General features: G+C 45.6%; 1 protein-coding gene across 7 annotated transcripts in view; it reads left to right on the top strand.

Moving 5' to 3' along the window:
• The window catches only part of TMEFF2 (transmembrane protein with EGF like and two follistatin like domains 2), a gene marked incomplete at its 5' end in the record, with an annotated part of 396858 nt that extends 387085 nt beyond the window's left edge, over positions 1-9773 (top strand). For all 7 annotated transcript variants that reach the window (XM_083865163.1, XM_083865161.1, XM_083865160.1 and 4 more), the window contains 4 exons: positions 1512-1635; positions 3121-3279; positions 8047-8133; positions 8536-9773. In XM_083865163.1, the coding sequence (XP_083721289.1) occupies positions 1512-1635; positions 3121-3279; positions 8047-8133; positions 8536-8632 (467 nt within the window). In that variant the 3' untranslated portion in view covers positions 8633-9773. The remainder of the gene's footprint in view (positions 1-1511; positions 1636-3120; positions 3280-8046; positions 8134-8535) is intronic.
• Positions 9774-13475: the final 3702 nt, after the last annotated feature.

Raw genomic sequence — 13475 nt, 5'->3', positions numbered from 1 at the left:
AGCAGCAAAAATCCCTGGGCAAGCTGTCAAAGGAGGTTATGCCATACCTCTAACATGCCTCCTGTCAGCACATCCTGTCTGTGCTGTCCCAGAGACAGCTGTCAGCCCCCAGCCCAGGAATCCTCACTGCCCCTGTGCTCCTGCACTGCATGGTCCCTAACAGCCTCCACCAGCCTCACACAGGTATCCCAATGTAATCAGGGAACAGGGAGAGGCACACTTGTGTTCAGCATATGTGCATTTGAAAAGATGCAATATGGTCCAGAGTGCAGAGGTCCTGAAAATCCTAAGGATGAAAGAGAAGCTAATGCTGTCAGCAAGGGTGTAGAGGTTGCCTGTCATTCTCATTTGCTGGGAGCCTGTTTTCACATAAGGACAATATAACCAACTTTATTAGTGCAAGTGGTTAGAGACTCTTACAACTCTCCTTGGACAGCAGCGACAGAAAAGAAATTCATTATGAAAATCTGAATCTTGGATCTGCTGCACATGCTTTTCCCAGAGGTGGGATAATACCTAAGCTTGCCTGCTGCTGGCATGACTGGCTCGGAGGCAGAACACAAATTGCAATTGTTTTATAACACTTGGGGACTGCCTTCGGAAGATAAAAATGCTTCAACTTACTTTGCGTGCAAACTACATTTCCTCAGACATCCATCGTGAGATTTCTTTCTTTTGTTTTTAATTAATCATGGCTAGAAGATACTATGACAGAAAAAGGAGTGTTACCATTTGAGATATCATAAGTATTGGTTAGATGGAAGAATTTTCCAAAATTATCCAGATTAATTAATACCTCGGTGGCCTACAAAATTCATGTGAGTTCATGGTGGTAACACTCTGTGTTTCAGCCTGTGAAGTTGAGCACATACCTGCTTCAAAACTAAATGAAGCCTGCATTTTCATGGCTGGATGAAGGGATTTTCCAGGATTTGCAGTCTCAGTGACTCTTTAACTGCTGCAGAAAGTCAAACTAGTTTAAAGTTCTGGATGCTGTGGGATGTGGAGGAGGCCACTGGGCTTTGGGGCATGGGCATGCAGCACTGATGATAAACTTCAGCTCTGGACTCCTGCTCTACTTCAGCCAGAAAATTGTCTTTCTGTATATGTTCTGTTGAATTACCAAATGTATTGTAATGTATATTATATGCAAATGTCCAGTCGCTTTCCCAACCTTGTCTCAGTTTGAGGAGACAGTCCATAAAGTAAACCAGAAATAATTAGGTATTTGGATGTGCTATTCTGTCATCAGATTTTGAATAGTCATGTTATTTTCTCAGGTGTCTCATTTGCTGTAACTTGATAGGAATTATAAAAGACTGAGATAAACCCTTGCAAATCTTACATCAGCCAACCTGTTTGAACGGGCAAACCCTTGCTCTTGCTTCCCATGAACATCTTTCACATCTTGTTCTTCTGGTTTTCCTTCCTTTCATATGTTGAGTTCTTTCCATCACTTCACCATATTCTAACATGGTGAGGTTAACTTTTCCCTTCACCTGTGTTCACAGAGAATGCAAATAAACTGGAAGAAAGTGCAAGAGGGATCTACATCCCTTGTCCAGAGCATTACAATGGCTTCTGCATGCATGGCAAGTGTGAGCACTCCACAAACATGCTGGAACCGTCCTGCAGGTAAGTAACCCTTCTCCTACCAGCAAGGGAAGGCTACACACATGGAAATACTGACTTACAGAAACACTTAATCTACATCAGCTGTGGAAAATGATGGCAACCATGGCCCTTTGTGCTATAAAACCCATCAGACTTAAATTATTCAGCAAAGTCCCAAAAGTGTATTGAGTTATGAACAATGTTAATTGACTGTAAAGCCATCCAGTAGCCTTCAGTTATATTTAGATGTGTTTTTAAAAGCCCTTCACAAAGCACTCAGACCACACTAGGTGCCCTCCTCAGCATGAGGGAGAGGAGTGCCACCAGTGTGTGTCCCTGTTGTTGCAGGAGTGGTGCTCGTGGGGCAGCTGCCTGGGGCAGAGGTGGCTGCTTCAGCAGGAGGTGATTTTGGAGGAGGTTTGGGCAGAGAGGAGGAGTAGAGTGAAAGCACTGTAGTGCTCCTGCAGTGAATGTGAATGCCTCCCTGCACAGGTGCAGATATTATTTCTGAAGTCCACACAGTGGCCAAGTGTCTGGAAAAGGACTATTACACATGAAGCACTATTTTCCTGGGACACTGGAATGGGAGCTCAGACTCTCCCCAGGGCAGAACCTCAAGCCAGCTTCTCCTGAGTCACACAGCCAGGGCACATTTTGCTCTTTGCAGCTGCTGCATTTTAGGTGCTCCATTCAGCTGGAAAATGTCCTTTCCTCAAGGTGCTGGCAGCTGTGGGAAAGCAGGAGAAAAGGGAGGAAGCGCAAGGCTTAACCCATCAGGGTTAGTGCTCCACTAACACACCTGAGAGGAGCCCAGGCCATCTGTCTCAGTCCCTGGCAGTTGCTGCTGCCATTGACCTGGATTTTCACGTCTTGCTTGGGCAATTAAGGGGAAACAGGGCAAGAGCTAAAACTGTAAAAGCACTGCTTGGCCCCAGAATCACAGTGCAGTGAAGCAGGCAGCATCAGGGTGGATGGCTGCAGCATCAATAGAGGGGTTTTTTATAGCAACCAGACGAAATGTAAATGATGTATCCACTTTCAGGAACATCTAATCACATTTCATATGGAGCCTGGATGATTGCTTATCACCTCCTTAGGGGTAATCTGCATAAGGAACCACAGCTCGATGGCTTTTCACCCTCCCCCACCCCCCCAAAGGAAGGGAGAAATCTAAAGTATGTTGTGCAAGGAGCTAAATGGGTTCTCATCACAACGTGCAAGTAGTTCCACTTGAAGCCAGTTATGACTTGGTCCCTTGGGCACTTCCTGGCACTCTCACAGTGTTGTTCAGTTTCACAGACCTTAGCGACACTGAGGACCACAAATCTTTCCTCTGAGAGGTTGAGCACTCATTGATACTCTCTCTGTGGGAGTCCATGCTGCAAGAAAAAAAACAAACCACATAAGCTTATGCTTCAGCCACTCATTTTCTTATTTCCAGATACAATTTTCCAGCATTCTTTGAAAGCAGCAAGTATAACAGGAAAAAAATGTTTTTTATTTCAGATGTGATGCCGGCTATACTGGACAACACTGTGAAAAAAAGGACTACAGCGTTTTATATGTGGTTCCAGGTCCAGTACGATTTCAGTATGTCTTAATAGCAGCTGTGATTGGAACCATCCAGATTGCTATCATCTGTGTTGTAGTCCTCTGTATTACAAGGTCAGTATCTCTGGTACTTTACAGTAGAAAGAGAAAAGACTTTTGTTTTTGCTGCAATGTGCGCTGATTATACCGATTTCTGCAGTGACACTGCTGATAACAAATGCTATTTAATTCAGCAACCAACAGAAGATATCATCTGGTCCAGCCAGCCAGTGCTCCTTCATTATTATTACTGAGTTTTTACTTCCATCTTAATCAAACTTAGGTAGCAATGGTGCCTACAGCAAGTGAAGTTCTCTATTTTGTATTCAGATGCTTGGACAAATATTGTTCATATAAATAGGGGGAATATAAATACAGCAGCTGGATCAACACTTAATAAAACTAATCATATCTCCATCTGGTTTCCTTAAGGGCCCATTCCCTTAGTCCTAATCAGGCAAAGCATACAAACTTTTAAGCCTGTTTGCAACCCTGCTGATTAAATGATTTCATTAGGCTTGAGTGCGTGTTCAAGGGCACTGCACATGTTTTAGGGTCTTCCATATATGATGCAGTTGGGGTTTTTTTCTGTAGGAGCAGAGGGTTGTGTGAATGGGAAAAGCTCCAGGGCAGTTCAAAATGAGAGGGGTAAATGCAATTCTTCCTCTCCGTGTGCTGTTCTACTCCCCCACTTGACTGTGTTACTGTCTCTGGGAGGGCTTGGGGTAAGTTCTGAATGTCATCTACATTCAGAACATCTACATCTACAGGCTTCTCTTAGAAATCACAAGGTTAAATTAATTCAGCTAGCAGCACTGATAAATCACTCTTTTAAAGGCTATTTTCTTTTTTAAATTAAAAAATAATATACCAGGTATCATATCTCCATATAAAATAAGATCTCTACTTTATATCAGCCCCTGTGTTGCACTACCTGGCTGGAAGACAAGTGTAGAACATTTGTTCCTGGAAAAGACAAATTTCATAAATCCTTCTCTGGCCTAAAGGCACGAAACAAAACCTTTTCTGGCCAAACAGAGTTCACCACCTGAATGGCAACTACTGAATGAGGCAGTAGATTACAGGAGGTGGCATTCACAGAGGTATTTCAAACAACCAAGTATGTAGTGAGAGAAAGAAGGTGGTGTAGTAACTGATAATGGAATAAGCGTGTATTGTTTTGTCAAGTGACTCTAGTTTTGTCACCTTGATGCAGTGAGCAAAGTACTTTATGCTGAAGAATGAACACAGGGAGCTCTGAGTGATCCAGTACTGTAATGCAAATTACCCATCACACTGTTTTCATACAGAGACTGTTCCTTTTCCCCACACTTTGTATCCAAGTCAATTTATGATCTTTTGACTTTTTTCTGTAATGCATATAATTACTGCAGAGCATCCTCCATCCCAGCATAATGATTTGAGATACATTTGCAAAAGTGTGCTCTTAAGTGGCCTAAGAGAAATCCACATGACGAGAGAGCATTGTGGCAGCATATGCATAAGCAATTGAGTTTTTGAAGTTGTCTGCTTTGGAGAACCTGACTGTACTGGTTTGAACTCCAGACCTTGAATTCTTGAAAGTGGTGAAACCACCTTGCCAGGTTCCTGGGAGAAAGAAGGGAAACTTCACTCAGAGGCTACTGCAGCCAAATTCTTTCCTGCTCATTTCAATGCAACTTCAGCTAATTAATTTAACAAGCGAGTTTGGTGCACTGCATCCATTTGAGCCTCATAAAACTACTATTGTAATCTTCTAGTTGTCATTACTGTTGTTGCTCTTAAAATTTTACCTCTGTAAATCTACAGGGGTGTCCTCCATTGCTGGAAGGCGGTGAGCAAGTCCTGGGAACTTTTAGGGCCATTGATGCACAGACACTTTAATCTGAATAAATGGGCTGCTGACAGCTGAGGTTTGCTCCTACCCCTTCCTCTGCCTCCTGGGCACTTGGCCCTCCAAATTGCTACAATTACCATTTCTGTAACCACACAACGGAGTCAGAGGATGGACTCAGCTGAAAATGCAACCAACAGAATTGATGATGATTGGGGTTTAAGTGACTCGGTGTTTGGGTGCTCATACTAGTGCCAGCAATGGGAATAAGTTTCTGGGGTGAAGGAGTAGGGAATCAGAGGCCAAGAGGTAAAACAGCAAGGCACAGTCTGCCCAAGGACTTCTGGCTTAGAGATAAAGCAAAAAAAATAAGCAGTGATAAAAGTGAAGGAGGATGGCAAATAATAGAGGTATGGTCTGGTGTCATAATGATTCTCAGCAGTTTTCTTTACAGCTTTGCATTTTTAGTGCTTCCCTAATGTTTAGTCACAGCAGCTTATTTATGTGAAGAAATAACTTGATTAAAAATGAATGCATAACGTGTTCTACCTGCTATGAATCGCATTGTGAGTAACTGGAGCTCTCGAGCAAAGCTTCAGTGGAGGGAGGGAAGGCAGCCTGTGCTCCAGTACTTGGTTTACATCGATGTAACTGCTGTGTTCATAAATGAATGCTCCCCACACACAGTGCACTACAAAAGACTTCTGATTAAAGAGTTAAGGACCAAGGAAAACCTATCACTCAGTTTTGGCAGATGATTAAGTCTCAAAAGCTGGTTAAATTCTGATGCCCCCTTTAAGAACCCCTGCTGCACTTCAGACACAACCCTCCTGTAAATGCGATAGCATTGTGTGTAAGCAGCCCTGGTGTTGGTGCTGGGCACTGGGACCGTCCCCAGCTCCCACCCACTGGTAATTTACAGTTAAAACATGGACATTTTTGGTTCAAAGATGCCTTTTCATCATCTTAATTGGAGTAATCTCTACATTCAAATTGATTTGTCTCGGCCTTGAAGTAAGTGACTGTGTAGATACTGTCAGAGTTGGTTTGGGGAAAGTGCCTATGAGATGTTCATCTTGCTTGGTACCCACCATGCACAGCTGCATCCCCTGGGATTGCTGACCATCCTCATCATCCCCCAGCCACCTGGCTCCTCCATGTTGTGTAGAAAATGAGTCTGGTTGTGCCCACTCTGCCCCAGTTCCCGAACCCTGCTTCACATGGCTGAGTGCTGGGGCAAAGCAGGGCTGTAAATCCAGACACTGGGGGCTCGGGAGGAGCACTGGAAGGTCGGCTGCACTGTCTGGGTGCCAGCCCTGGTTGTGTTAGGGCTGCCTGAGCTGGTGGCAGTGTCCCTGGCCGTGTCCTGCCGAGCACCATGAGGCCCTGCTGTGCATTCCCTGCCGGCCGGGTGGGAGAGGCCATGCAGGGATAGCGGGCAGGAGGCTCTGGGTGTGCACACAATGCACGGTGAGCCAGCCCTGTGTTTGCTAACAAAGTCTCCCTGACTCACTCCCAAAGTTTGATGGCCTTTTCAAGGAACTCGCAGTGAATAATGAGTTTGTGATGAGATGGCAGAGCGGCTGGAGTCTGCCTTAGTTCCGTAATGAAAGCTCAGCCGTGACCCCCAGAGCGCAGGAGGCGCAGGCTGGTTTTTCCTGGAGTAATGATAGCAGCCTACTTCACTGCTTCCCAGGAAGGAACGAGGCAAAATATAGCCCACAGGCATACAGCTTCTCATGAGGGGGTGGTCCTGGTGGCTTAAAAGTGAGCCAAGTCAGGACAGTCTGACCCATATTCTGCTAGACACTTACATAATTGTATTCCAGCATTTTTTAAAATGCTTCCTAAGTTCTTAGGTTCTTGTTTAGTCTTCAATTGACGTCACAAAACTGTAACATCACTCCCATTCAACAGAGTGGGGAAATGACCTTTTTTTATTTTAAGGGGTCAGTAAAAATCTATTTCATTCTGTTCTGCTTTTAGTTACTTGACACAGAGCTGCAGGCAAGTGCTTAAAGCTCTCACTGCTCTGAGGTGGGCTCTCCCCAGTCCATAACCTGTAGGGTTTCACAAGGTGCTGCTGAAAGCCCTCCTGTAACAGAAGAACAAGTTAGCCCCATACAAAAGGAATGTTTCTCGATATCAGTGTGGCCTGGAGTATTGTGGGGCCTCTTCTCATGACACTCCAAGAGGGTGTTTCAGTCTCTGTTGTGCAGCTGCCCACAGTTTTTACCATAACCATCCCTTGCTTCAGCTGATTAGAACATCCTGTGGCCTCCACCTGGGATTAAACTTCTCCATGTTTTCTGCCTTTCCGTGAAAGGGAACCAGAAACACACCATTAGCTTTCCATCAGGGGGAAATGTAGCATTCCCAGAGCAGGTGCTGCTGCAGGTGAAAGGTTGAAATGTGCCCTTGCTGAGGAACACTGGAGGTCCTGAGACACAAGGGGTTTGCCCCTGCAGCTATCCAAAGGAATGTCAGGTTTGAGGCTTTCCAGCACAGTTGCTTTCCACACCAAACCCAGCAGCTGTGGCAGGGTGCAGGCACCTGTAAGTAAAGTAGCTGTTTGCTCATGGGCTGAGCACGGAGCGTTTCCATGGACTCAGGGGGACTGTAGACACTTAGGGCCTTGGAAAGGCAGCCCCTGCAGCCACTTTGTAAACCCTTCACAGGCCTGGGATGCTGGCTTGGTGAGCGTGGGACCATCCTGGATCTTCCACCTGCACCTGGCTCAAAATAAACCCATTATTTAAAGCTGAACAAGGCAGTGCAGTTGGGATCATTGTGTCCATTGTTCAGGAATCTGAACATTTCCCTTGCTATAATTTTGTTCACAGTATGTTTCGGGGCTTGTGGTGGCTTTATTTCGTGATGCCATTGCCATTAGCCAGCACATTTCATTTCATTGAGGAGGAAGCACACTGAGGGCTGGAGGATGCCCCTCTCGCCCTCTCGAGCAGATGTGTTGCTAAGAGCCGTGTATTCTCACAACTCTTTTCCAGGAAATGTCCCAGGAGCAACAGAATCCACAGACAGAAGCAAAACACAGGGCACTACAGTTCAGACAACACAACAAGAGCATCGACAAGGTTAATTTAAAGAGCGCATGTTTCCACAATGGCAAAACTAACTGCAGAGAGCTTGGACTACAAAATACAGTATTATAGACAAAAGATTAAGACAAGATCTACACATGTTGCCTTGCATTTGTGGTAATCTACACCAATGAGAACATGTACTACAGCTATATTTGATTATGTATGGATATATTTGAAATAGTATACATTGTCTTGATGTTTTTCTGTAATGTAAATAAACTATTTATATCACACAATATAGTTTTTTCTTTTTCATGTATTTGTTATATATAATAAATACTCAGTGATGAGAAAAAAATTGCCTTTCTTAAATTTGCTGTATCTCATAGCTGTGTATAGTCTTGGGATATTGTATATGGACACTAACAAATCTCTTTTTTTTTCTTTTTCCAGTTCTAGTGGCAATTTTGAGTCTACTGAACTCAGTAGTAGGGTTTTGAGTTGGTCCAAGATCAGCGACAATTATGGATGTGGGAAAGGTGAAGAATAATTTAACCTACATTGAGGAGGGATAAAATATTTCAGATCCGGAGTCAACTACATTTCATCAGCCTTCTTCTCCCATACCATCTATCTTTACTCTCCCATAGCTTAGGAAGTCTTTGCCTCCTAAATTAAATCGTAACCGAAGGGGAAATAGAAATTCTCAGTAACAGCAATGAGAGTATCAGGGGTAACATTTCCATTTGGGATGGAATTAGGTGTCTGTCAAGGTGAACCCTACAAGAACACTTTGCAGAATCTCCAACTCTGGTCACTGGAGTGAGTGAAAATTGCTTCTCACTCTTGATTGAAAATTATTAGGTTAAAAAAGTTAATAACATAATAACAGCTGAAATGCCAGTCCCATTTGCACCTCGTGAACATGCTGATATAATTTATTTTTTCAAAGAGAAGGTGAAAACCACTCAGAAAATACCTTATGAATAACTTTATGGGTGACCCTACTCCATTAAATGTAATGAACCCAAATGTTGGCTATACCTCAGGAAAATAAGGGCATGTGTTTTGTCACATCCACATGATGGACAAGATGCAAAATTATTTCCGTGATAGCTGCAGCTCTCCAAAACACATCCTCTCGAGAAGGTAATTCTGCTCTAGCTTGTGCTGTGAATTTTGAAGACTGCAGAGTGAGACTGAAGGGCAGAGTGGGGTAACATCACTGCTGCTGGATAACATCCACTCCACTAATTGAGTACCCAAGCTCTAGTCCCACTGAGTAGCAGAACTGAACTAAAGAGCCCTTGTAACAGCAGTCACTGTGCTGCTGCTCTCCAAAGAGACTTTGGCCAGGCAGAACGCACCCAAGACAAGAGTTAGGAGTATTTCTCACTGTCATCACCATGTCAGAGTCAGACCTGGGGTTGCCTGGGATGATGTCTCATGAGTGTGTTTCCATTTCCTGCTTCAGCATCCATCTGGTCACTCACAGCAGTCACCACCAACCCCACCAGTGACAGCCCACCCGGCCTGGCCTTCAGACACGGGTGCAGCGATACTTCTACTCTAACACGACTTTTGGTCTTCCCCCTCCCTACCCCAGCCTGCTTTAAAGTGAATCCATTGCATGATGTTCACACGGTCTCAGTTTTTGTCTTGTTCTGGGTTTCTTGGCTTTTTAAAGGTAATAAAAGGTGATTGGCAAGAGATGCTTCCAGACACCTGGTCTGTGCTGATTGATGGGAGTGGGAGTGTGGTGCTTGCACAGGCAGAGGGGCAGATGATGGCACAGGGCAGCTCTCTGGCACTGGGGTGCTGACTCTGCAGGGGCCTTTTGCTCCCTGGAGCCATAGGCTGGGCCAAGGCAGAAGGAGAGGGGGTCATTCAGCCCCCTTGTCCTCAGTCCTTGCCCCAGGTCTCTGATCTTTTATCCTTGTTTTCAGACTGTAATAGTGAGAGTGGGGCAGGAGTGCACAGCAGAGGCTGTGAGCAGGTGTGATCCTGGCTGCACCACAGGGATGTTTCCATGCTCAAACCCACTGCAAAATACTCCTCTCTGTCCCAGTCCTTGCTGGTTTTGTGTCCCATGCTCAGGCTCAGCCAGGGTGGTCTGACAAGGAGGGCAGGCCAGGCACAGCAGCACTGCACTGCACAGGTTTGGTGGCACAAGATTCCCCTCTAGGGAGGCTTTGCAAGGTCTGGTAGCTCATGCCCAAGTGGCATTACAATGTCCCTCCTCTGATCCCTGCATTGCTACACCTGACACAGCAATGGCTGCAAGCTCCTCTGTGGAGCACTCCAGCAGCAGGTTGAGGATTGGGCTGAAGGAGGCAAACATAGCCCTACCCTGCAGACACCTTCCCATGCTTTGTGCTTCCTTCATTTCCTGAGAGAAGAGTTGGAGTCTAACAAGTGTCAAACCCGCATATTTTGAGCCAATTCCAAATGTCAGTCCCCCCCCACTGAGACTATCAGGTCTGGATTGTTTATTTCGGTCGCTTACATTAGATACAAAAATCAAACATTAGCACATACACATCGCCATGGAGCTATAGCAATAAACCTAATTAAAAAAGGCAAGGTTTGGCCTGGACAAAAATAGCACAGCGTCGTTTAGGAGTGAAAATAGGAGTCGGACACACTGTCTCCAAACTTCCCAACATTATGAGCCTGGCTTTTACTGAGCAGTGGCACATTTAATCCCCAGACAGCCTGCGTTTGCCAGGTGTCATTAGCTGCATCCCCAGCTGCAGGGCCTGCCACAAAGCCTCACACATCCCCAACAAGGCCAGTGTTTAAATACCTGCTGCAGACAGGAGAGCAGAGGGGGAAAGGGTTTTTTGTTTTAACCCACAGGGGGCAGGTCTCACCTCTTTAGGTCTTTCAAACTTAACCTTCAACATGCTGACATGGGCACACAGTGTGACAGTAACAGTGTCTTGGGATTTTACGTCCAGGAATGGAGATTTCTACCAAAGACATTTGCAAAGACTGTACAAAACACAGCAGTGTAGAGATGTGGATTTTTCCTTTTCTTCAGGGTCTGGAAAATGTGTGTTTGTTAGATCCTTGTGCTGGCCAGAACTCAAGATGTGGCGATGTCTGTGCAGTTTAGCAGAAGATGGAGGGAGGTGGGCTGGGTACATAAAGACCCGGCCAGGCAAAGCCATGGCTGTGGGAATTGTGCCATGCACCAAGGCAGAGCCCAGCTCCTCCACCTGGAGTCACACAGAGGGGTGAAAAAGTCTTGCTGTTTGTTCTCTTCTCAGTGTACACTTAGCAGCACAAGCAAGGTCCCTTGTGATGCCCATGGAGATAGACTTGGGGAGAGCAGTAATTCATCTATTTTGGCTGTTTCATAGGCTTTTTTTGTCATGGCACTATGGCAACTGCAAATAACCTCAACTACCAGCACTCACCTACTTTAAAAACAAAACTAAATGACCAAAAGTACCAAAACCACTGAAAAGACCACTTTTTTTTGAGTATTCTACACTCAATGTGGGCAACACACATCACCCAACAGCCTGCAGTCACTTGCTGGCCTGGGTGTTGTTTTACCACAAGCCACACTGAAAGGTATAAAAGGTAAAAAGAGGTAAAAATAGGACTGTTGGCACACCCATTCCCTAAGGAACAGCCTGTAACATTTGTGGAGCAAGAAAACACATCCTTATTTTGTATGTGATGCATTTATCACAACAGCATCCTGACCTCAGTCCTCAAAATAAAGCCAGGCATGCTATTGGCAGAGAGAGTCCCTCACCCTCCCCAGCCTTGGGGGGGTCAGGTGGTGTCAAATACCTTCCTGCCTTCAGACCCTGGGCTGGATCGCAGCCCATAAGGAACTCACCTGCAGCTACCACCCTGACTGATTGCAGTGATGGGGCATTGTGGAGGTGTGTGTGACACACACCTCACCCTTCTCCACCCCAAATGCTGCATTACAGGACAGGCACAGCCCCATGCCTCACCACCATGCTGCTTCTCCTTCAAGTCTGATCAGATGTTCATTATCAGTCCCTTTCATCCAAAGGTAGCAAGACAGATTTACAGAACATTATCATTACAAAAATACTATAATTAATGGAGGGATGCTGGACATCCTCTTCTAACTGCTTGGCTTCCCCTGCACGCTGAGGAACGGGGATCACCTCAACAGCAAAGACACTGGGCAGTTCCTCCTCCCTCAGGGTGTCAGCAGCACGGGCAGCTCTGGTTTTAGAGGCTCTCTGTGCCAGCTGGGAGGGAGGTGGCAGGGATGCCCGGGTGTGTCCCATGCACAGGTTAACCCAGCGGGCAGGTGGACGTGGGTGCCGTCTATCGCTGCCTCCTACTTTTTCCAGAAGCAGCCCTCAAAAAACGCCTCATCTTCAAAGAGCTCTCCAAAGCTTCTTTGAAAACAAAATGATTAAAGGCTATCTTCCCTCTCATCCAACATCAGACACATCGCACTGCCGCATCCTTGCTTTCACCCCTGATTATGCATGCAGCTTTTCCCAGCTCCCACTTTTGCGTCGGCATGGAAGTTACGGCCCCGAATTAAAAGCGAGGTTCATTACTGCACATCAAAGCTGGCCTCGGCCAGCCTGGCCCTTTCTTTAATTTATGGGTGCGTGGCCAGGCTGCAGCTCTGCTTGTAAGGCGTCTGCAGCCCCCATAGGTTTGTACAGCAAGCTGAGGGTGTCTAGCTGTTGGTGGGGCTTTTCCAGAGTCATCAACAACCTCAGCTGAACTTGAAGGGAGATGGAGAAACACTGGGCCATCACACATTAAGTTTTTAGAGTCATTTAGAACTATTATTAATAATAATATAAATAATAATAATATTTTGCCTGTATTTCTGGTCTCAACAGGCCACGGCCTGGCTGATGGAGTCTCTTACACTGTGCTCTGACACAGAAGCCAAAAATATCTTTTTTTAGCCCCCCCCCCCCACGCCCCCAGCATCTGGGATGCTGCACCCTGACAGTGCCAGCAATGCATCCTCTGCTGGCACCTGCAAGCAGGACAGGGGGACAGGGGGACAGGAGGGGCAGAAGGAACAGGCACAGCAGCTCCTACCCTGCCAGCCCCTGGGCTCATGCTTTGCTTTCAAATGCTTGTCATATTAGGTGAGCTTAATTTATTTTAGTTTCAGTTTAATTAACAGTTTTGTCACAGCTGTTAAAAACAGAGATGCACGTATAAAGAAAAAAAAAAAAAAGCAGGATTTTTGTCAACTTTTCCTCCTTTTTTTTTTTTTTTTATTTGCCGTATTGAATGCGAGCCACAAGGCAGTAAAATATTCCGCAGTCTCACACAGCAGCAGCCAAGCTGCAGAATAAAAAAAGCCTGTGAGGAATCTGCTCTATAATGCTAACGAGGTGGCACCCGCCACCAGCGCTTTG

The sequence above is a fragment of the Zosterops lateralis genome, assembly GCF_965231275.1.
Source record: "Zosterops lateralis genome assembly, chromosome: 7".
Taxonomy (NCBI): domain Eukaryota; kingdom Metazoa; phylum Chordata; class Aves; order Passeriformes; family Zosteropidae; genus Zosterops; species Zosterops lateralis.
The sequence above is the reverse complement of the archived record's forward strand: the minus strand, read 5'-3'. Positions and strand labels throughout refer to the sequence as shown.